We start from the raw sequence: 24,911 nt of genomic DNA on the forward strand, positions 1-24,911 counted from the left end.
GCCGTCGTTTAACGATATGTCAGCTGGTTTTTGCAATGTGCAATCCGCAAGAGGTATACTGTTCAAAACTATACTGCGTTCCATATAAGAGCGTACCAACGCCCCTACCGATTTGCGACCGATCTGCGCAGCTCCCACGGATCTGACACACGCGATTGGTCGCAGCACCTTTGCGATTGGTCGCAGCACTCTCCCTGCCGGTTTACTAACAATCAACAATATATCCCTGCGCGAAACGAGTATGCTCTAATGTGGAACGCAGCGTAGCAAGATACATTACTTAAGTTTTTGAATAAGCTTTTCCTGATCCTGATAAAGCTCCACCTGAGGTATTTAATTTGAAGGATTGACTTGGTTCTATTCATTGACAAAGTGAGATTGCTTCGTGTCGAATAAATAGTGGTAGTCACGGAACGCAGGCTCATTTCTCTTCTGCAATGCATTTTGGAAGAGCTATGTGATGGGAGACTTTGAACAGAGATATTTGCAATAGCTGGATAGAAATATTATTTATTCTAAAGCCTTTACTGCTGTCGCGTGTAGGTAAACTGTCATAGCTCGTAGTTTCTAAGCATATACAGATTCCATTTTCTCTTGGCTAATAGACCGTAATCAAAATCGTGCGCATAGGAAGTGAAGCAACAACTCAGTTGTCATTGAGCACACTTAGATATGACACTATCCGAGCGTGTCCCAGATTTAATTGGATTTAGAAGATAAGGAACTCGCCTGCCTTTCGAAATGTGTAAAGCCAATTATCAGAACAATATTTACTCCACGCCTGATGATCGAGTGTGAGTCTATAGTGCTGGAATAGATAAATACTCCATAGCCAGCTATAAGTACGAGAGTGAAGCGATTCTTTTCACTCGATCAAAAAGATAATTGCGAATTTCAAGTGATTGAATAACGTACAGTGAACACACGTGAAATTTAAATTCCTCCTCTGGCTGTCAGTAAATTAAATAACACAATTCCACGTGACGATATTTATTAAAGTATCGCAGATGACATGGGAGCACGTAAAGTAACAGGATAATGGAATTAAACAATTGACGCGAGCCAGCGATTTTAATTTACACTTTAACCTATCCCATCAACAAATTACTGTCGGTGCTCGATGCCAGCCTCGAGTACTGTCCTCCTAATAATCATAACATGCTAAAGATTATTGATTTTCCATAACGTCCGCACGCCGGAAACGCGCGTAACGCATTACTTCAATCGGGAATATACTAATGAATTTCTACCTTCGGCGAGCAAACACTGTTGCCGAACTACACACACAGATACATAAATTTGCGCACAATGGTGTTAATATCGAGTAACTATATTGGAGTATAATATACCACAAAAGCCGAGGGAATCTAACACGGAAATGAGTACACGGCAGCAGCTAGTAGTGCGAAATAAAATTTCTCCCGCTCGAAACGTCCGCTACCAGCACGTATTTTAAGGGGACCTTCCGTTCCAAAAAATAGGTGATATTTAAGAATTAATTAAAGGAAAACTACTGTATATAATGTAATGGGACTTTTTGCATTGTATTAAGGATGTCTTAAATTATGGAAATATATTTTTTGTTTTATAATTAATCATTGCAGACGGCAGTGTGGAGTGGTTAAAGTGAAGGCGTCAAAAAATTGATTTAAATCGGTGGGACCTGTATCTCCAATAGTTATTATCCGAATCGACTGAAACTTTTCTTATTTTGAAGAATATACTTCTGGCTACGGGGATACCAGAAAAAGTTAGAAAAATTACACTTCTTTTAGAAAACAACGACACTTAAAGTTTGAAATCACTTTTTCCCCATACTTTTCATTCTTTCAACGCCTTAGAAAATTATAAATTTTCAATTTTTTGTAACTTTTTCTGGTATCCCCCTAGCCAGAAGTATATTCTTCAAAATAAAAAAAGTTTCAGTCGAATCGGATAATAACTTTTGGAGATACAGGTCCCACCGTTTTGAGAACTCTGTTTCGAGAAAAACGCGTTTAAAGTTTTACGTGGGCGCCGAGTGGCCGGCTGTTGCCCATGCATTTGCCGCTACTCAAATGCCTGTAACTTCGGGAATTTTACGAGTTTCAACAAATCCTTTTAAACACGTATTCCTAAAAGGTTGAACATTCGAAAAATGAAATACAAAAAAAAATCGATTTTTATACCGGAACCTCCCCTTAATCTAATATGCCCTGCACGCGAAACTCGAAAGGTAGACGAACGAAAAGAATCCTGTGGAGGGTCATCGTTTACCCGTGATTTTACCGTGGAGACGATACAATGCCGCGCAAAGGGGAACGAGACGCGAATTCGAGCGACGTCGATTAAAGGAAATCCTGACTCAAGCACCGTGCGCCCTTCAGCCGTCAGAAGTGGAGCACATCAAAAGAATAATCCGTATCCGAACAGTGGGATCGATCTGGCGCGTCCCCGTCAAATGAAAATCATCCGCCGATGATCCACTTTTAATTATCGGTTGGCCACGTCTGGCGACACGTCTCGATTGGATATTGCAGCTTTTCTCGCAGCTTCGGCGATGATTAACCGCGACGGACGGCGAGCCAGCCGGGCGCGGGAAGAATCCGTGAACTCAGACCTGCCGTCGTGACGGCGGATTTATCGATTCGCGATAAAGCGAAGAGCGTTTCGAGGAATAACAGTGGGCACGGCAGAGCTACGTGATTAGTCGGCCGTGTAGCCTAGGCCAGGCTTCCGATCAGTTTCGTGGCACGAACGAGGGAATCCATCGCGTAGACATATTGGATTGAACGGAGAATGTCAAGCTCGTTCGCTATAGGCACGTAATCCACGCTCCTGTGTTTGGATTGCCGCGATGTGTCCAAGCGAAAAGTCCAATCAGGTCCAGGGATTCACTTTGCCCCAAGCGTTTAAAGAATCGGAAACTTTCTGCTTTCGAAATATCCCGGAAGCCCTGAGACTGTAGCTTCCCAGTAGCATAACCATTCAGCAAAATAAAATAGCTTCCCCTAGCAAACACCGAGGAACTCGGAGTTTCTCGTTCCGAACAAACAATTCTCCGCCAACGACGATACCTTGCGATCGAATATTCCATCGAAACATCGCGGAGAACTACCGGGTCTAAGAAAGAATTCCGCCTGGACTGTAGCAGCGAGCCAGCGTTAATTGGAAAAAAAATTAAATTTCCCGGCCCAATTAGCTCCTTGTTCTGTTACATTCCAGCTCGGCGGAACTGGGGAAAGGCGAGTAATTTAAACAGTACCTACTCGCCCAGTTGCAGTCGTCGCTGAAATCTTTGGGCATGCGTGCCTGCGTACGTGCCTGCGCGCTTTTCTTCTTCGACGGCGTAGATGGTCACATGTTGCGGCATGCCGAGAGAATCGTTTCAGTGTCAAAGGATGAGCAACACTTAAATCTCTCACCCTCCCTGCCATCGGGGGATGAAGCGTCGCCTTTCATACCAGGCGAGCCTGGACGCGAAAATTCAATCATGCAGAACGCCTGTCAAGACCTCGTTACTTCTTTCATCATTCAGACCAGTTCCCTCGTTTTTCATCAAGCACCGAGCATTCTGGGAAGCAGCACGGACGCTGATCCGCGGGACGCGATTTCGCTGATTTACGAGCTACCGGAACAGCGAGATTCGAAAGTTCTGGCCTGCAAGCTCCGAACAACGTTTCTACCTCCACTCGCCCGTGGTCAAAGACTCGATTTTCCTGTCAAAGTGTAGGCGGCCGTGCTCGAAACGTGGCGCGCGGACCGGAATTCGAGAAAACGCGAAACGAAACCGTTGGGCTCCGTTTTCGAGATAATCGATGTTGAAGAGTGCACTGGGCACGCACGCGCTCGGTTGACGGACTTCAAAGTTCTTCACTTTGTGGGCTGTTCCATTGTACATTGAAGTGCTGAAACTAATTCACATGAAAACGGAAGCCGGCGGGAAAGAATTTTATTCCGCAACTTCCATTTATTTCTTCCAGCGGAATCGGCAAGTTTCGGGCTGTACAGCGCAGCTTGGAATGCTCTGTAGAAGCGAAATTTTAAGCGGAGGAAAGATGAGGAAAGTTATGAATATGCAAGTATATAAGTTTGGGGAATCACTTAACTGACGATGAATAGAGCTGTACCTGGTATTAAAGACGTGGATAAAGTGGAGCAATTTTATTAAGGCGAATGTCCCAATTTCTGCTCATGTCCCCATTTCTGATCGTTTCGTATTTTTCTTATTATTATATGCGTCACGTTTGTACTGGTTGCAAGAAAATAATTCTAAATTATTTAAACATCTACGCGAGCGTTGCACGAGCTTGGGTCAATACATACATTGCTATTCTTCGTGAGCAGAAATACGGACATTTAGAGGATTATATATTTAATTACAAATTACTAATAGTTAAACATCTTGAAATATCTTTCTTAAATAGTTTTTCAATTGGTTGATTTATTATTAAAGAATTAATCTTAATTAATCTTAATTAATTAATTTTTATCGCAAACAAATTTTGTTACACCTTCTTTGTGACGAGTTGCCTCTTAAATCAGCAGAAATTGGGACATTCACCTTATAATTGAAATCTTTGCCCATTGTCTTTGCACGCCGTTTATGTTTCTTGTATAGTAAAAACGAATTACCGCGGGCGCGAAATTAGCGAGAAAATTTCATTCCGGAGGTATGAAAATTCTAAAAGCAGATCATACGCCACGTCACGTGAATACGCTCTGTTATGATATGCACGTACGTGCCATGGGAATACGATTTAAAGCGAGTAAACCGAAATGTGTTTCTTCAGCTCCGCAGACTTGGGCGCATTTTCCCGTCGCGCGCGAGCGCGAACACAGCTGCAGCAGGGCGTGAAATCATCTCGATTTCAAATATTCATTCAGCGTCACATATATTTGTATCGAGCCTCCAGCAAGGAAAACTTGTCACTCGATACTTAACTCTACGCATTACAGTAGCCGTTACAGAATAAATAGGGGAGGCCGGGGCAAAGTGAACCTCGGGGTAAAACGAGCTTTCTTAATTTATTCTTTAACAATAGAATATATTTACAAATTTTGGTGACGTGATAAATGTGTGTAATACCACAATGATAATTATGCACATTCAGATATCGAAAAATGGAAATTCGTTTAAAAAATTAAAAATAAAGTTTTAGAGACTTCCAGTTGGTTTTCTTTTCTATTTAGCTTTTTGGATAAATGAGTCTGAAATGTGTTATTTTAACTGCAATTTTTTTCTTCATCTATGAGGTAAAGTGGTCGTTTTGTCATTTCTTTTCAAGTTGAATTTTAATACACTTTAAGTTTATTTTAAGTATTGCTATTCGTCATTTATCAATATTAATGTTCAAATTATGTTATAAATCTATTTCCACACATTTCTGTTGAAAGGGAAAAATTTTATTCGACTTCAAACGTTTTTCGCGTCACTTTGCCCCGGTCTCCCCTAGCAATTCATAACGCCAGATAAAATAATTACAACACTCATCGTACAGAAATATTTCAGCAAGCCGAAATAAAACGTTCGAAGATCAAAAGCTGTGGAGACAGTAGTTGCGCAGCGAATGAATCATTCCAAGCCTCTCAATTCCCATCTATCAGATATCGGTGGCCAAAAATCGCCCACTTCGAAGTTCCACCTCCGACAGAACGATAACCGAGTCGTTACAGAAATGCTCGCAAACCCATTTTCGCTACCACCGCGGGGCAAGCGTCCGCGGGCGGCGCGGCTGCGAGGGCGAACGTTCGTTACCGTCCATCCCCGATGCAAATTCGAAAAATCCTATTTGCGATAATGAAAGCGCGACACGAGCAATCCCCGTGGCGCCTTGCTTTTCGGCCGAGCTGTTTCGCAAATAGCGGGACACACCGAGTCAAAGTGTTAAAAGACCAACGAAGAGGCCGAATCAGCAATTCGAAACACTCCACCCTGCTGCTCCGATACAAAGTGCCGCGGCCCTGTCGTCGCGCAATCTCGTTGCACGGTTTAGTGAAAACACAGGCCACCCGTTGACGATACGGCGGACAACAGAGAGCTTTCCTCGCCCGAAGCACGCTCTCCGGGCATTTTATTCCCGCCGCCCCCACAGCGGCGAAGATTTCGCGAGCGAGACGGGCTCGCCCGTTCCAGCATCGCGATTCACTGGTTACACATAGTGTCTTTAATTCAATTCACCGTTAATCGAGTTCCACTAGCGTTTACATCGATCCTTTATACGGCCGGCGATAGTGAACGGAAGGTTCGTGACGAGGATGAAAAGGCTGGATCGTGTACCTGCCTCTCTCATTCAATTTGACGAGTGTTTTGGTAGCAGTTGGGCGTGATTTCTCTGCGCTTCAATTTTCCGCTGTAAATCAGACCTCCCTGAAAAGAACGTTCCAGTTTGTTTTCTTGGAAAGCAAAGACTCATTTGCCGAAGATTTATTTTACGTTTCGTCTTATTTCTCGTAAGAAGATCACCTCCTTTACAGATGCGTTGCTAGTAACAAATCACCCAATAAAATACGCGCGCAGCGTCTAACTTCTTCGAGTGTACCTACCATTTCTATTCGATATCTTCTTCCCTAGCTGTTGTCGCCGGCGATTCTTCCGTTGAAGACACCGCAGCGGCGCAATTCCGCGCGGAACGCGGGGACAATTACAAGCGCCCAATCTTAGGGGAAGGTTGCCGATTTTGGACCACTTTTTTATTTTACTCTCCTACACGGGCATAACACATTGCAGGAAGCAAAGAGAAACGGGAAAATGATCTACATTTCATGTAGATTTTATCATGTATTTAGTGTATTAATAAAATATTTTATTAAAATAATATATAAAAAAAAAATAAACTAATGACTTCGGTTCATTTTAGGCAACCGGTTTCGTAAGTTGGACCACCGGTTTCCTATGTTGGACCGCTCCTAAAAACCAATGAATTTATATATACAATCTAAAAAACACTGATCAGGGCATTGAATAAAATCTTCTCCAGATTTAAAGAGAACGTGGGTGGCTTCCCCAGAGCCTTTATACCATTCGCATATGATTTTTTTTTCGCGGAATGTCGCTTCAGTGTGGCTTTTGGCACTCCATACACCCCACTACACTCATTTAAATCATAGTCACCGTTTTCGTAAGCTATAATGGCCTTTTGTAGTTCGTCTTCATTCCATTTCCCGTACTTTCGCCTTGTCGTCAATTTAAATCTCCAAAAAAGGAAAAAAAAAACTTCTTAGTATGCTTTTAACTATTCGCTACCATAACGTAGATGGTATCCTAGAATGGACCGGTCCAATTTAAGCAACTAGTGGTGGTCCAATATTAGGCAACTTGCAGGTTATATCAAAAAGATATGTTTTTATTGTTATACTTATACGAATATGGGAAAGTAAGGACACGAATTTGTAGCTAAGACAGCACACTTTACACTAGTATCATTGAAAATTATGGTACTTACAAGATGTAGAAAGAAATTCACTTCAAATAGGTAGCACGAAAAATAACGATCGCGTACCATTTATTTCTCTATTTCGAGGACGCTGAACGACAAACAAATGAATAACCCTCTCGCTGCTCCCGCATGTTTCATCTCGACTTCCTAAATCAGCGTAGCCGAAAGAACCACTGCAAATATATTTGTTTATCGAGATACACGCATGGCCCAATTAAGGAGCCGGTCCAATATAGGCTACTCTCCCCTAATAACCCTTAATTATCAGCCACGGCTTGTTGCCGTCTCTCGCGAGGAAGCGCGAAGCGCGCCGGAAAACGCGAAAGCCCGCGGAACGTTGCCCGTGTACACTGAGCAAGAAGAAAGCGTGTCTCTCGCATAATTCGCTTGTACACTTCCGTCAAGAGCGCTCATTCTTCCCGAGCAACCGTCGAGAGTTCACTCTGTCTGGCTTATCCTACAACCGGGATATTAATGAATATGTCGCTGCACGAGGGCGTGGAAAGGAGTCGCGCCTTTCAAGCGCCGCGACAACAGCTTCGTTTAAGGAACGGCACGCGCAAGAAGCCGGGATGCGACCATTGCCAGCGAGACGTGCGAGCCGAAGAAACGTTATCGGTGCCGCGGACGACACGCTTGCCCCCGCCGATGCAGAAATCTTGTTCGAGGGTGGCGAGATAGCATCTTATTGACGCGATATCCAGTCACGTGAATGCCACTTTTGGTGATCGTCGGAGGTACGCGCGACTCGAGAGGACCTTTAGATTCGCGGTGGATAATTTTTCCGGGCTTCCCCAGCCCCGAAAACGTCCCTACGCAAGGGCGCGATTCCACGGTAATATTCAGGGCTGCGTGGGATCATTGATAGGGTCAGGACACGGGGTCGTCGATCGCAGGTGAATCCTGTGCCAGCGGTTCTCAACGCGGGTCCTTGCCGCGCTGGAATCGATCGGGCCTTTTACCAACACGAATAAACATCGCTCCCACACGGCTGTCTGTCAGGAATTCGCGATAATGGGAGACAGACTCCCCTGGAGCGACCTATCGCGGTCACGCTCGGTGACCTCAAGACGATTTCTAAATGGGAGGCGTTCTCTGAGAAGTCCGTCCTTCTAATGTGTTCTTTTGAATTTCATCGTTTCGAAGGTTTTGTGGAAGCTGGGTTTCAGGGATTTCGCAGAAATAGTGGAGGTGTCGAAGGGTTTGAACATTGAGTGGATTATTTTCAAGGGTACGATAATATTCTGTTAATAGAACACTGGGTGTTAATTGATTAGCTAAATTCCTATCGGCGCGGCCATCTAATTACGAAAGTGATTGGTTAATGGGAGGAGAAGCTCGGTAATTTCGATTCTGTATCTAATCACATTATATACGATATCTAACTTTCTGCATTCTCGTTAAATTTCCTATTACGATTTGCTGACGAAATATAAAATTCTGCCCTTGCAGGCGAAGTAATAATATAACAGGAATTACCCGTTGGAAAAATAAAGGCAGGGGATTAAGAGCTACGAGAAAACAGAGCCCAAGACCATATTAAGTGATTCAATTTTCCAATCGACATTCGGATGAAAACGTGAGACGAAAGGCTAGAGGGTAGAGCCTGAAGAGTGCTTCGCGGATAACGAAGAAGCAGAGGAGAAAGTTTATATGGCCGAGCAACGGACAGGATCGACTAGCATTTTTCCACTGCTCATTTCAGGCTTCATTTATTCGCGCGTCAAGTTTGTACGGTTCCTTATAACGATATGGAAATCGCGGGAATTCGTTTTCTCGCCTTGCGAAGCTCTTTCGCGCTATGTCCGTCTTCGGCTGGCGAAGCGGAACACGCGAGGCGAAGTTTTAAACCTTGAATGCTCAAGCGTTCACCGTTATCACCGGTAACGAGGGCAGAGAAGCAATCGCGTTATCGAGAACTGACTATAAATCCGTTTACCCTGCATGGAGATGCGAAACGTCTCATTTAGCTGAGCAATAAGAAGAACGCGATAAGGGAGAACCATTCCTGTGGAACGTGCAGCTTGAATGACTTCGCAAACTGGCGCCAATCGATGCCAAAGGGATGAAGATAATTGCTCGGAAGCTCGGTGACTTCTCGATACATTTACGGTTAAGCACTCGGCGGAGGTTAACAATCGTGGAAGGAGAATCGATGTGTTCGAATTCGAGCGATCTGTTTTTAAAGCGCGCGGGACGTCGCCATATCACTCGGGACTGGTTTAAGCGAGAAATCCCGAGTGCAGCTGCTGCGCACTTTATCTATCAATCCTTCGAAACTGAAGCATCAAATGGAAAAACGAGATGGGGAATCGATAAGCTGGGGGACCGTGTATCTAAACATCCAGTTTTCACGCGAGGTATCAGCCTGTCAAGACAGCGTGATGAAGGAACATAGAAACTCTACGGGCTCGTGCCTCGGTTGTAGACAAATGGAATCGTTCTGTTGCCAAAGCTATCTCTTCTCCATTCGCTGCGCCGCCTGCCATCGCAACCCGGTGAAATGTTTTGCTTTAAGGCAGAAGCGTTTTTTCGCGTCCCCAAATGCAAACCCACCTCTGAATTTACTGTCTCTCGTTTGCAAGAGGCGCGCGTATAAAAAAAATACTTGCAAACAGTATTACTATTCGAGATAATTATTTGTGGCGACATGAATTCCTCCAGATTGAGTATAATGTACTTCAGAGATGGTCCGACCCAAGTTTTTTAAAAAAAAAAACGAATCCTCGTGTTAAAAATCCTAGTTCACGCCTTTAGGTTTACATAGGGAAGAACTCTTCTTTTATTTTACCGCAAATTAAACATCAGTCGATATCACAGTCCCATCAAAGTTAGATTAATTAACCTCTACTGTTTTGGGTGATATTTCATGCACGTCGTGGCAGGTGGCTCCTTTAAAACTTAAAACTTGAAACTTGAAACTTGAAACTTGAAACGAGAAACTTGAAACTTGAAATTTGAAATTTGAAATTTGAAATTTGAAATTTGAAATTTGAAATTTGAAATTTGAAATTTGAAATTTGAAATTTGAAATTTGAAATTTGAAATTTGAAATTTGAAATTTGAAATTTGAAATTTGAAATTTGAAATTTGAAATTTGAAATTTGAAATTTGAAATTTGAAATTTGAAATTTGAAATTTGAAATTTGAAATTTGAAATTTGAAATTTGAAATTTGAAATTTGAAATTTGAAATTTGAAATTTGAAATTTGAAATTTGAAATTTGAAATTTGAAATTTGAAATTTGAAATTTGAAATTTGAAATTTGAAATTTGAAATTTGAAATTTGAAATTTGAAATTTGAAATTTGAAATTTGAAATTTGAAATTTGAAATTTGAAATTTGAAATTTGAAATTTGAAATTTGAAATTTGAAATTTGAAATTTGAAATTTGAAATTTGAAATTTGAAATTTGAAATTTGAAATTTGAAATTTGAAATTTGAAATTTGAAATTTGAAATTTGAAATTTGAAATTTGAAATTTGAAATTTGAAATTTGAAATTTGAAACTTGAAGCTTGAAGCTTGAAGCTTGAAACTTGAAGCTTGAAGCTTGAAGTTTGAAACTTAAAACTTGAAACTTGAAGCTTGAAGCTTGAAGTTTGAAACTTAAAACTTGAAACTTGAAACTTAAAACTTCCAAGTAAACAAGACCAGCTCTACCCCAAGACGACCAATTTCATCCCTTTTTGACAGTTCACTGCGCAGCCCCAAATCGCCTTGGGCGCCATAAATCGTTCAATCGTTATCGAAGCCCGCAGTCCTCGACATTGCTTGCTCGATTTCGATCCACTGAGCTCCACGCAATTTTACACCGTTTCACGGCTTTATCCGTCAGCTTTGTTCCGTTTTTATTGCCGCTTTCATGAGAACTTTGACATTTCCAAGTTCCACCTGGGCGAATGGTCCCGACCGAGAGCTTTGTTTTCTTTCGGTAACACAGCGGGGCAATATACGTCGATGTCGTTTGATATTACAGTGATACCTCTACTATCCGAAGTAGTAGAAGCACGTAACTGCTCGGACAGGTGAATTCTCGACAATAGAACAGAGTGACGTTTGTCTGGTATTCACATTTTAGATGAAATTACACCAATACGAATGTGAAGAATGCAGATGTCACAAAGGAATGATATTCTCAAAGTTTTATGCGTTCAGTTGCTGGAACTCTCGTGTTGTTGTATTTTAATTTTAATCTTACTTCGATTCAACGTTGCACAATTAATTATTCACTTAGGAATATACAAATCTCTACGAATTTAATACTGACTCTAGATCGTTTCTACGAAATTTTCACCCCCTGGATGTAATTGCTTTACTACAGCGTCGACCTTTCACTTTCTCTTTCACGATCAAAGGACGTAAGTAATCGGCGATATATAATGATTCCCCGTCGGAGCACGTAATCGATTAAACTAAGCTAAAGCTGTCGTACACGCGCAAGTAATTTATTTCCTTCCTTCATTTCTTCATCCCTTCTCTTTTTTTTAACGATTCCAGGCCTCGAGTAAAAATGGAGGAAAAAGGTGGCGGTACGTGCTCGGGCGCAAAAACCCGGAACTCGTAAAGAACACCTGAAGCTAACTCCTACGTAGCAAGTACCCCGATACCCTCGATTGTGCTAATAACACCTGTAATAAATTTATCGAGCAGGAATGAAATATGGTCTATTAATCGCGGAAATATTTCGCTACCAGCCGAATATTCAGAGAAACGTTGCATGCACTAAAGTTTCGCCAAGTAAACATCCAACTTGCTGCTGAATGTTGATACACTGAATCCCCTTCGGCGAACCTAATGATAAGCATACTCTTGTTTCGGTGGAGAAAAAAGCACTGGTTACACCGTGATTTTATTTTTACACCTATTAGACAATTTAACGTGGGTCCAGCAAGATAAACTGGCAAGAAGGACGTTGTCCATCTGATAACGCTATATTTGCCCAATGAAATCTTCCCCGTGTTGCGTTGTCCTCTCGTTTGGCGCTTTGCCCGCTGATAACGTTTTCGCAATTACGAAACAAACTTGTCGCGTTTGCGGTGGCCTTTGATACATTTTCACTTTACCACGAGGCTATCGAGTCAACGAAATCTTACGCAAATCAAGCTCGTGCGAAGGAAGCATCGCTCTCGCAATTACCTGTTCAACCTTGATATAAATATCGAGGACTCTGTGGTATATTATTCCTCAACATATTGCACAGGAGTTAATCCAAAGTTAACTCGTTATTGGACAATTGTCACTGAAGATATGTGTCCCCGAAAGACGTCACTCTTCAAAAGCATTATAATTTTAATTAACCATTTCAAATTATCGATTGGGGAAAACGGGGAGCTCGTTTCAGATATTAGTTAACTTATCTAATCTCTGAAAAATTACGATCAGATTAAATATACATATAAATAGGGCGAGTCAAGAGAATTTCTGCTGATATATTTTCACACGGTTCTAATGACAACGTCTCGATAAGATGGCGGCGCTAATTGCTTTCATACTTTCGAGTGTTCTTCTTCTAGCAAACGGTACGTAACGCTACTTCAAAGTGTCGTGTGTAATTATTTGAAATCGATGTGTATTTGAAGCGATAAAAGCTTCTTTGTTCTACGTTTAAATGTGTAAAAAGAATGTGGTGTTGGCGAATAATTTTTGCTATTGCTGCTATCACAGCTGGACTCGTGCCAAAGATTATAGGTGGGACAGTGGCGAAGCCAGGTGAAATTCCTTATCAAGTAGGTTCGAAACATTTTCACGTTTACTCGTGCTGTTTGTCGATGGAGAACGACACTACTTAAATTACTGCAACTACTCTTAGGTCGCTCTGGTAGATTTAAAATCGGGGACACATTTTTGTGGAGGATCGATTCTTAACGAGGACTATGTCATAACTGCTGCCCATTGCGTCAAAGGGCAAGTGAAATGAATAGGATCTTACATTAATATCCTCTTCTTTTGTTTAATATTAAATGTTCTACGTCCTGTCGTACACGTGTATTTAATTACAGAAAGATTTAGTAAACCAAGGGAATAAGGCAGCTTTTAATTAGAGCATGCTGTCTTTTGCAGGAAATCACCAACATCATTTAAGGTCATTGCTGGCACAGTGGATTTATCAAAGGCGGCGTCAGAAGAACATTCTGCCAAGGAGATTCACATTCATGAAAACTACCATAGCAAAGACTCATGGGTAAACGACATAGCCCTGATCAAGGTAAGGAAATTTTAACTCGAAACGCCAAAAAACATTTAGTTTCTTATTTCGTCCCTTATTCTGAATATTAGAAAAAAAGTTTCAAAAGAAACACGAAGCTCATTGGATAGCTGCAACTAATTTCTACAAGTTTCATATTTTATATGAATTTTAAGATCATTCTGGTATTTTAAAGTGGAACTCGAGAGTGAGAAGAAAATATTCTCTGCTTCAGATAATATCATTCGACACGAAATATTATCAGACCCAGGTCATTTACGACAAACTTAAAACATACACAGGTTTTCGCACTGTTAGTATGAATATTTATTTTAAGAAAATCTATCTTTACACCAACTACAAAAACTGTACCAAAGTAAACGATATACTATTTTGTGCGAAAAGGAATCAAGGCTACTTTAAATTTCAAAAACATGATACGAAACTTTTAAAAAGCTAATTTCAGCCACTCGATGAGCGGTGCTTCGAATTTCCCCCACTTAAACGGGGTTTGCGCCTTGTTGTCCTGATTTGAGTCTGAAACAGGTTTTGCCGCAAAATCGGGAAAACTTCTTTAAATAAAAAAGGAGCGGTAAGTAACAGATACGGCAATAAATCTACTACCACCGATAGCCACATTCATATAGATTAAGAACCTCTTTTCTTCTTCGTGTTCCGGATAAACCTTACAGTAGTTTTCGTCAACGCGAGGACCACCCGATTATTTTTCAACGCTCTTTTTGTATACCATGTTTTTTTCTCACTGTCACACAAAAATTCAGAACAATAGTCCAAGATACAATGAAACAACCTGCCAAACCTCAAATTAATCTGTCGAACCGTTTTTGTAGAAAAAATTCACAAAGAATTACCTATTTTTCGGCCCAACAAGGCGCAAACCCCCCTTAAGATGAGTTTTGTGTCTTTCGTATGATCAAAGACGGAGGAACCACGCTGGAACCACTAACTTCTAACGACTTTGTACACCAGATATCGAAACTAACGACGTAAAATTCTCCACAGGTGGAAACTCGTTTCGTAAAATCTGCTCTGATATCTTTCGTTCCCATGCCCGCTCCAGGAGAACTCGTTAAAACTAATGACTCGGCCATAGTCTCTGGATTTGGTAGACTTGCGGTAAATATTACGCCAAACTAAAACCGTTAATTAACATCGAATCTGTACACTATCCATATATTAAGCAACTTGCTCTAAAATTCCTATCAACGAGACTGGACATCATATCCGAATGTTACAGTACAACGGCGACAAAACGGACCTTCTACACTGGGTGGACATCAGAATCGCGAGCCAAGACTACTGCAAAACTGTTTACAAGGGGTCGGCAACTATCTACGACACGCATGTGTGTGCATACGATCCCACTGCTGTCAGAGGGCATTGCAAGGTAAGCCCTTCCATTCAAATTGCCGATTGTGCCATCCAGTTTCCATCGATGCATCAGACACGTGGTTTCTAAATGAAAGCGGAGACATTTTCTACAGGGTGATTCCGGTGGTCCTTTAACGGTGAATGGAAAACTGGCTGGACTTGTATCGTGGTCACATGATTGCGCCGACACCGTGTATCCATCTGTGTACACGCGCGTCAGTTCGTATATCGATTGGATTAAGAAGCATGCACTGTAATCAATTTCTAGTTAATTGAACGGTACGGTGCATCGTGGTCATCGATCGACTCGGTTCACCCCGATCAATTTTGCATTAAAAGCCAGGAAAAATTCATTCTTATCGCATCTATTTATGAAATACAGTATTCCTGATTCAGGTGTGGAAGTTTGAAAGTTTCGAATAGCAGGCGAGTTGTTTCGTCGCGGTATAGAAATTATTATAGCTACCAGCAGAAGGGTTTATGAATCGGTTTGGTCTATCTCTAAGCTATCGGTAAAAGGATACCGTGCGCGATTGGAGTTGTAGACAAATCGAACTAGTCGATTGTGTTTCGATTGAGAATCGAAATGCGAGCTGGCGCAAAGCTTCGAAGCGACGCGATGAGGCCATTCGACTGGAAATCTGTACGCGAAGACTTTCGGGCGAATATTCCTGCACTATCGAGAGATTATTGAATGTAATGGATGCTTTCACAGACGCTGCTCTAACAGACTTAATCGATACGAAACGGACTCTTAAAGGAAGCTACAGAAGGAGGGGAAAAAGGTAATTATATGGATTGGAAAATCTCTGGACATAAATTTAAAGCAGAACCTGCATAAAAGAGGATGAAGGTATGGAGGAAGAGATGCAGAAACGTAGAACAAGCCAGCGATGGGCAAAAAATTATTTGAAACACAAATTTCGTACACAAATTTTTATTTCAAATAATTTTGTTGCCCATCTCTGGAACAAGCTGGTATTCTTTTAACGACAATTTCGTTGGTTATATTCGGAATGGGAATATTTCTGCGAATGAAGCGTGAAACCTCATTAATCTAATGGATAGAAAATGAAGACAGATGAAAGAATAATACAGAGAAATTGAGAATGGAGGAAAAGGCACGGGTTACAGGAAACAAAGTTACGCGTACATTAAACAGAGATAGGCGCCCTTACGAATCCAAAGAACACGCTAAATTCCCCCGATACCGCTACTCCTGCTAAACGATGCCCTAATAATAAACCGAAGTAAAGGGCCGACTTTGTTACGTATGAATAGGGTTAACGCGCTGCCATAAGTTCGCAAAAAGGAACCGCTGGTTTGTGAGAACGCGTAAAAAGATTATGGCCTCGCTCGCATATTCCCGCAGTTTACGATAGTTCAGAGAGTGCAATAAAATCGCGAACCATCCCTTGAGCTCGCGTGTTACGACGCTTCGCTTGTAAGTGTCTCAATCAAGCGCACGCCTCGGTAGATCTCACGATGCCACTTGCACTGGCGAAATCCGAAATTCAAATCGTGCGACCATAAACTGGTCGAAGGCGTTCGTTATTAGAGCGACGTGGGGTGGGCTCGAGAAACGCGAATCTACGGGCCGTATCGATAGACTCACGAACGTGTTGCGTCGAAAATGAAAAGGGCCTCGAAATCGAGTCCGGAAGAATTTTATGGCAGGTAACGTTAAGATGGGTGGTGCGCGGAGTATTTTACGGTGTCATTAAAACGCTCTAAAGGGAAGGGAAAATTGCCCTCCCTTGAATGGATCCTCGGCGGGAAAAATGAATTACACTGGATGAATAACGAAGAGGGGAGGGGTGCGAAGCTCAGCCTGGCATCGGGAACACGAATACGAAAGAGTTGTCCGGGGGCTGTGCACCGCCGAGACGTTTAGGAAATAAGAATTCCAGGAATGTGTGATCCAGGGCGACCGGCCTTGTACGTGTGTGGAGGGTGAATGCATTCTTAAGAGCGGACAGGTCAGTGCATTGTGAGAGTCGAGTGTAAGTGAATACAGCCCGCCGAGGGGAGGCCGAAAGAATTTCTAGCCGATCGCAGAAAGTATTCGAAATGTGGGAAGGGCAACTACTGCTGGACTATGCGTAACATTAATCACTGTCATTTTTTTATATAGAAACGAAGGTACACCACGAGCAGAAGGCACAGAAGTCGAGTTAAGGATGCTAGACTGAAATGAACGCTGTGCTAACCCTTTTCTTAATTCCAAATCACAAGGGAGGACTCCATAACTGGAAATGCGATAAGTTATGGAACTTGTTGAGTAGAAGGGATTAATGAAATGGAAACGAAAAGCAGTTCTATCTTTGAGAATATATGTTACCTTCTTCGAAAGAATTCAGATAATCAAGAAAATCGCCTGTTATTAGGAATGGGTTGTCCCTACGTATCTCCACAGTTTCATCAATTTCTGAATTTCCCAGCTCGCGGTAAGAAGTTTGTATATATAGAAGACAATTCGTCATACTTATAATTCCATTCACTTACAACTCCCTTCCAATTTTCCCCTCGTTTTATCAATCTGATCGCTCAAGGATTTACAGAAATCTGTGGTTAGTAAAAGTCGAGTTAGTGAAAAGGCACAACGAGAACGAGCTGCAAACTTCTTCGATATACTAATTGAGGAAGTTTATCCACGAAATAGCCACTTCAGATATCGTTTGTTTGCTAAGAGGGAAAAGGGGGTCGAAAGAAAAGAGACAAGAAGACTGCGGAGTGCAACAGGCAACTGGCTGCAACTGGCTGCAACGTTTTTCTCCCGCAAATTCGAGTAATTCGTTTGAAACGCGGCGCGTTGGTAACCCTAAGATAAGCAATTTCGTGATTTCACCCGAGCTAACTTTCGACTGTAGAGCTCCCCCTGACACGACAATGCACCCTAGAGAGCGATGCGTAATTGTTAACTCGTAGCACGCACGAGAGACTTACTTACTTACTTCCCTCTGTATTTATAAACTCTCGATTTAACTGTAACTACATTAGCCGCAAGAAACTTGCCTCCACCGGTTTCTTCGACCACGGGGGAACGTTCAACCAACGCAAAAGGGCACACTAACTTTCACTTTATTTCCAGCTCAAGGTAGCGCACAATTTTTGCCCCTAATAAAGAAATATTCTTTCTAATGATATGCTGAACTGACATTCCATTTGCATTAATCCTGGACAAACAGCTGTGCGCAAGCACCACGAAGTGCATTATGAGAAAATTGTATTTCTGCGGTGAATTAGCGTGCATGGATATTATACTTCGTGACTGACTTTGACGTTTAAACGAGAAGAAGTATAATACTATAGCAACATTTCATAATTTTCTGATAGAAATAGTAGAAAATAAAATAATGCCTGTGAAAGGAGATAGAAAGGTAGAAGAGATGCAAATTATAAGTGTCAAACGTATCAAGTATCCCTTTCATTACTACCTGCTTCTACATGCGTTACACAAAAGAAAATTATGCAAGAATACAAGACACACTCGTAAGGGGAAAAGTGTGTAAAACAGTCGAATATAGCTTTCTAAAATAAATCATAAATGGTGAATTAGTGTCAAGTACTTTGCAAAAATCCTCTTGCTGTTTAAGGGGTTAAATAACCGATTGGCACGGCCAGAAATTAAAAGCCTTTTCACACGAACATTTCCATTGTTCTCGACTAGCATTCTAGATATATTCACTTGGCTAAAGTAACGATGATTCGAAAAATCTCTTTCCTCCAGCCACAAAGTGAAACGTATGAATAAATCCTAAGAACTGACATAATTTCACTTTGTGTAATAAACACTGTACCAGCGCAGTTTGCGCAGAAAACACAGACGATGTTACTGGAATTTAGAGAACCAAACGTTCCCAATCAAATGCACCTTTAATCATCAATCGAGCAGGTACTTTTGATCTGAGATTGCGTCTCGCAGGCAATGGAAATATCGCGCACCTCTTCACAGCGACATTCCCAAAGCTTTCGAGACTTCCAATACGTGAAAGTATATGAAGTTCCAAAGGGCTGCGAGCTCGAGACAGTGTGCGGGTGGCTCTATTGACGTATAAAAACTATTCCCATGTGTGTACTTATCAAAGAATTTTTCATTTTCCACACGCTGTGGAACGGCGAACGCGGGAGGTTATTTTCGTCGTAAAACTTTTCTCATTAGGAATACGTGGTCCAACGTGTCTCGCTGAACGTGTCTGACCGTCGGTGGTAATTCAAATGATACGTTATGGTAGTGTCGGGGGAGTAATTTGATGCGCGAAGGCACGAGTTTTCTTCGTTAATGGATATCTAGTATTTACGACTAGCAAGAATTTTATTGACCTGTTTCGCGAAAAATCTTTGCACCGTCGTCAGCATCCGCGAGAGCTTAGAAGTTGTTGGACCTACGCCAACATCAGGGCCGATGCACTTTCGCATCTGTCCCAGCATATCGATCGGTTGGTCATCCCATCAGTGAGCCCTCCAAGGTGATGCTAATGGTCTATTGCTTGCAAGCATTTTATCGAACTTTCACCTTTCAATTACTTGGCAATCTAGCCACTATTTTCGTCCCAATTTTCCTCCTTAATGTCTTTAAAGTTTTATAGAAAATAGGGAAGCAACTGACACGTGAAAGCGTTACAGAAAGCACGATGGAATTCCAAGTGTGTACGTACAGGAAATAAATTTCTGCTTCTACAAATCGTGAACTGAGGAATTTTTCTGACGTTATTTGGCGAGTTGTTAAAAATCCAAATGCAGTGCAAACAGCCAGGAAGATGTGGAAGCTAAAGATTTTCAAGAAAATCGTGTCTACATTTCCCCAATTCCTGCTATGATATCTCACAATTTAAACTAACGCTCGGTTAGTTCGAGTAATGCAGCTTACACGCTATCACTCGATTAAAACCCAGCAGAATTATCAAGCTCGCCAATGATTGTTTGCATACTCCACATTTTTGCACCGTGGATCAACGGCCATGTTTCTCTCGTGTCGTATAACACTACGACCTGCAGGCTGCAAAACTTTACCGAGCCCGAGGGCACTCTCTGAACTTGCGAGAGCTTCGTACAGCGCATGCAAAAGTGGCGAAGAATGTTTTGTGCCCCGTATGTCCGTCGTGTCTCGCCCAAACTTGCCTCTGAAGAATTTTCTAACAAGGCAAGGATATCGGGAAAGTTCGGGGGCATTCCGTGCTTTTTATAGGTATTCGTTAGGTCAACCGAACGAGCGTTAAAGCCATAATGGAAAGTTAAAGCCGAGGGGTGGCGTGCGCGGGATGGCCTCTGAATCCCCAGCCATCGGAACAGAATTGGCGGCAAATGATTCACGAAAGCGCAGAAAAGGAATAGGACCGCTCGTCGACGATTGGTTGGTTGGCTCGCGCCATAAGAGAAACGGTTGCCTACGCCATTATCAGCACGTATGAGGGCCTCAAAGTACCTGGATCACCGCCAGTTCTACCACAAATGCACTCCGCGGTCTGTCCTTTGCGATTTGTCATCCTATCACTCGAATCCAATCCAATCCATTAGGCACGGGCGTTACAGAAATTGCCTTACGCGTGCGTGACCCCTTTCGTTTCTCTTATCCAAATGCTATTTAGGAAAGTAATGCCAGTACTACAAAAATGACTGACAGAGACAAAGCAAAGGAGAACTAACAAGGGGAGGGCACCATGTGGTAGACACCGATTTTTATGAGCCTCGGCATATTTTAAAATAAATAAATAGGTGTCAGAGCGTTTCTGCCAATGGGCCTTAATAATAAAGATATTTACGTGTAAATTATTAAAAAATTCAGTGGCCGTGGGGTTTTAGTGGGTAAAAATCTCACACTACTCTGGCGTCCGCGGAAGATTCCCTTTTAGAGGCGTCAGGGTGCCTTTTGATGATATCTTCACGTTAAAAAAAAATTATAAATTCTTTTTTTTATAAATTATTTTTTTTATAAATTCTTTTTTTTTAACTTGGGGTAATCTTCAAAAGGGACTCCTTCAGAGGTGAATCCCTCGGGGGCGGCAGGGTAGTGTGGGATTTTTACCCATTAAAACCCCACGGCCACTATGAAATTTTTAATAATTTCCATGTAAATATCTCTATTATTGGCAGAAACGCTCGGACACCTATTTCCTTATTTTCGACACAGATCCATCGTGCCAAGGCTCATCAAAATCGGTGTCTACCACGCGGTGTCCTCCCCTTGTAAGAGCCCGAAGTTTTACACGGCAAACGCAACGCCAATTTCAGACGTCACGGTAAACGGGATGGAAATCTATTCTGCAATCCTGCAGGAACCATAAAATGTTTATGAAACTTCAGGCTGCACTGTGCAAGGCATATTGCTACGTAAACTTCGAGGAAGTCATAAGCCCCCGAGTACATTTCCCTGCTATCTGGATATCTTCGATAAAACCAACACTCGCTTCGAAACACCCTGCCATCGTTACCTGTAGCCCAAAGACAGGATGGCTTGTAAAATTCAGCCACTACAAAACAACTGTCGCGGAAAGATTTGGAAATGCGATTATTACTTCGCACTGATGCAAATTTACGAGTATCGCCTGAATACTTGTAGATATAACGAATGTCATAATTTGAGAGTCTGAATCGCGAGAATTGTTGACTGGACAGTCCATAAGTTATTCGACTGTCGCTGTAAAATTGTGCAGCTGTATTTACATTAACACTTGCTACGAATTTTTGGCATGCACCGCAACGATTAATCGGACGAGCAAACGTTAGCGTAACGCGCAATACGTTTCGCCACGTGGACGTTACACGTTCGGGGATGAATAAATATTTCCACGCGAATGTACACGAAACACTGGGAGCCATTAGTATATTTCACTTTAAAGTGACAGTTCAGAGTATCTGGCTGGATATCGCCGCGTTACCATGAAATTTTTACATGCAACGTTTAATACAAATTGCCTCCTCTAATGGATCCTCGCTTGTGCTGGGGCGCGCTTAACGAACCCAGTGCCGTCTCGTGCTTTTGACTCGTTATAAAAGAGAAAAAAAATTAAGTTCTACGCTTTTCTGCGCCTCATAAAATATTCAGTCCGTGCATCCCGCTGGTCGATGACTCTGCTTTACTTGACAAACTGTTCGACGAACAAGCTGTTTCGTCACTGTTGTGAAACAGTGCCTGAGGTAAATTAAAAATCTCCTCTGCACCGTGGACTGCGGGAAGCGACATCGATTTTCAAAAGAAACCCCTCTTTTACGGCGTTAGGTGTATTAACCACAACTCGACGAATTTATCGCTTCGACCAAAAATTCAAACGACATATTTACTCTCCTTTCGATTTCCGTGAAATTCCATTCCACCCGCTCGTCGGAGGCCACGGAAGAATTGAGTGCGCACCATCGCGAGCAGTTCTTTGATTTTACCTTTGTTTTTTGCACGAACCAGTCGAAATCCATCGTTGTACAGATACCCGTCACGCTTCGCACAATCAGTTAAACACTGTCGAACGTAGGGTAAAGGCAGGTAATATGGAACATCTGATTTCAAAAGCTAGTCAAAAGTAGAGGAATTTGTTTTTTTTTTTAATAAAACTGAGGGGGCGAAGGAACTAATGCATAATCATATTTACATCGTCAAATGTAAAAAAATCCAAGAGCATAGCCCGATTGTCGAAATCCACATTAAAAATATATAAATTATAAGAAAAAATGAAGAACTTATGTTTAAATTTCGTAAGTTCGATGATTTAATAAAAATATTTAAATTAACTGAATTATCGGTGGGTGAAAGATCGGCGACGACGTCGGCGAAATCGTCGCGCGAGTGAAGCAGCTCAGCGCATAGTCAGGCTCCGTGAGAAATTCCGAATCTCCCCAGGAATAAACGCGAATCCGGTATTCGCCGAGCGTGGGAAGCATGGTGAGATAAACTTTACAACCGAGTGGAATATCTTCGTGTAATCTTCGAAATTATGCTTTACAATGGGATCCTACGAAAGCGGGCTCGCTGCAAATAACGCGAATAGAGGGTTGGTAAACGCGAATAAAGCGTGGGAGAGTGACAACTAGTCGTTCTGCAGGCGCAAAAGCTTCTTTGCGCGATGCAAATCAAGCAACTGGACTGTAACTTTGACGGAAGTAAATTTCATTTAGAGAAGTTGTGTCAAAGAGAAGCGGAGCGATCGTTATTCACGCCCGCTGAACTTTCCCGATGGGGCAAGTTGCGCGTACAATGGAAAAAGACATGGAGAATTTACAACGTTCGTCCGCAGGCGGCATCGCTCGCATCATCCACAACAGCGATCGAAGCGAGACAACGCCCGCGTAATTAAATACTACTTTGCGCGCGGTAATCGTTTCACCATAGAAGGCAACTCGACGGTAGTTTACAATTATTCCGATTAACGTGCGGCGTTTATTTCGCTGCTCCCGCGTCTCTGCTTCGAATCAGAACAATCGATGAAGCTTTTCAGATCCGTTACAGCTGCCCCTCCCGACCAGCGAGCAAGAAGATTATAAAAATACACACCTGAAATCGAATAAAATTTCAGCGCTGCGCCGCTGAATAAAATAATTCACGGAACCCAGACTCCTCGGTTACCGCTATTAATACGGCAGTATTAATACCTGCGAATTGCGTGTCAGGACTAGAACCTTCAGGCACGAATCCATCGGGAGCAATTCGTTCTTGGAAGCATACCTACGCGTGCTTCAGATAAAGAATCTTTTGTTGCATCGCAATACAATCTAGCCAAGTCTCGTGACGTTCGCAGAGGGAAAGGAGGAAAGACACATCCTACATCCAAGGTGAATTATTGATCCATAAAGAACTTAAGACGTATATCCACGTCGAGAGGTCGTAAATCGTGGTCTCGACCTTAATAACGGGGGAAGATTAATTTCGATATCTCCACAGAGTCCATATATGGACGTGCCCGCTCCGGCCACCTATAAAAGAGTTCCGGTGGATTCGGGGTCGCTCCCGATAGCGCCGCTAAATTTTTCCACCTTACACCGAATCGTTATTTCGCCTGTCCGAGTGCAAGCGAGACACCCTCGCCGCGGATTCGGCGTCGCTCGTGGCGTTGGTACAGGATTGTCACTTTTTTTTCCACCGCGATCCGAGGGCAGCGTTGAACTTGAAGGTAAGCGAACACTTAATGGGATCAATTTGAATGGAATTACGGGCCCGGCGACGCTAGATTTAGGAAGGATAATGCCCGCCGGTGGAAAAAGGATAGGAGGTCAGGTGGCGGTGTAAGGATCAATACGCCATCCTCTCGAGGGCTTCACGTGTTGCTCCGGTTTCCGGTGCCACCCGGCGAACCAGAAGGTACCGACGAGCCGTTTCTGCGATCATAGGTGATCATCGATCGGCGGGATCATTGCGGTAAGGACACCGGTGGGTATTTATAACGTTAATGACGATGCCGGGGGTATTTATGCGGTAACAACAAGTGGATACTTGTAAGTAGATGGGAGAAGTTTGCAGCTTACAATTAACTATGGATAATAGACAGATGCTATTTTCAGGCTAACTTTTATGAGCACAGGTTCAGCGGGAAATAAGTTGGGAAAATAGTCTGTCACTTTAGAAAGCGTGCCAGTGGTATTTACGGAAGATGTGTAGGTCGAACAGAGGACTGGTTTAAATATGATCATGATTTAAATATGCAAGGTGACCCGTTTTAATTAGTCCACGTGAGTATTATCGAATGCGCGTATTAAGCTTCCTTCTACACTGGTGGAGGCGACTAAAAACAGCAATTTCAAGGGTTCCTTAGTTTCTTACGTGGCCCCGGAAAAAAAATACTGTGCAAGGGTGACGAATCAAGGGATGTCAATGGAAACTCGATACGATCAGCTAGTCGAAGTCAATCAGAGAACCTGTCATTTAACGCGCGGAGTTCGAACTGCATCGTTCGTATTTACAAATGCTCTGAAAATAATGAGGGTAACAAG

General features: G+C 42.4%; 2 protein-coding genes across 2 annotated transcripts in view; one reads left to right on the forward strand and one right to left on the reverse strand.

The window, feature by feature from the left end:
* Hwt (SH2 domain-containing adapter heavyweight) overlaps positions 1–24,911 on the reverse strand; it is a 215,497-nt gene that overhangs the window by 163,560 nt on the left and 27,026 nt on the right. The gene's annotated exons all lie outside the window — the stretch shown is intronic.
* Positions 12,809–15,773, forward strand: LOC143367236 (chymotrypsin-2-like). Its single transcript, XM_076808861.1, has 7 exons — positions 12,809–12,939; positions 13,085–13,146; positions 13,230–13,324; positions 13,481–13,625; positions 14,628–14,741; positions 14,863–15,012; positions 15,110–15,773. The coding sequence occupies exons 1-7, from the start codon at positions 12,888–12,890 to the stop codon at positions 15,251–15,253; spliced, it is 762 nt and encodes a 253-aa protein (XP_076664976.1). The 5' UTR covers positions 12,809–12,887; the 3' UTR covers positions 15,254–15,773.

Source organism: Andrena cerasifolii, chromosome 3, assembly GCF_050908995.1.
Source record: "Andrena cerasifolii isolate SP2316 chromosome 3, iyAndCera1_principal, whole genome shotgun sequence".
Lineage (NCBI taxonomy): Eukaryota > Metazoa > Arthropoda > Insecta > Hymenoptera > Andrenidae > Andrena > Andrena cerasifolii.

Excerpts from the sequence above, each read along its gene's own strand:
- LOC143367236 (XM_076808861.1), top strand. The coding sequence starts at position 12,888 with ATGGCGGCGCTAATTGCTTTCATACTTTCGAGTGTTCTTCTTCTAGCA. Across the intron at positions 12,940-13,084 it reads TGTTCTTCTTCTAGCAAACG|CTGGACTCGTGCCAAAGATT; the intron begins GTACGTAACGCT and ends CTGCTATCACAG. Across the intron at positions 13,325-13,480 it reads GCTGCCCATTGCGTCAAAGG|GAAATCACCAACATCATTTA; the intron begins GCAAGTGAAATG and ends TGTCTTTTGCAG.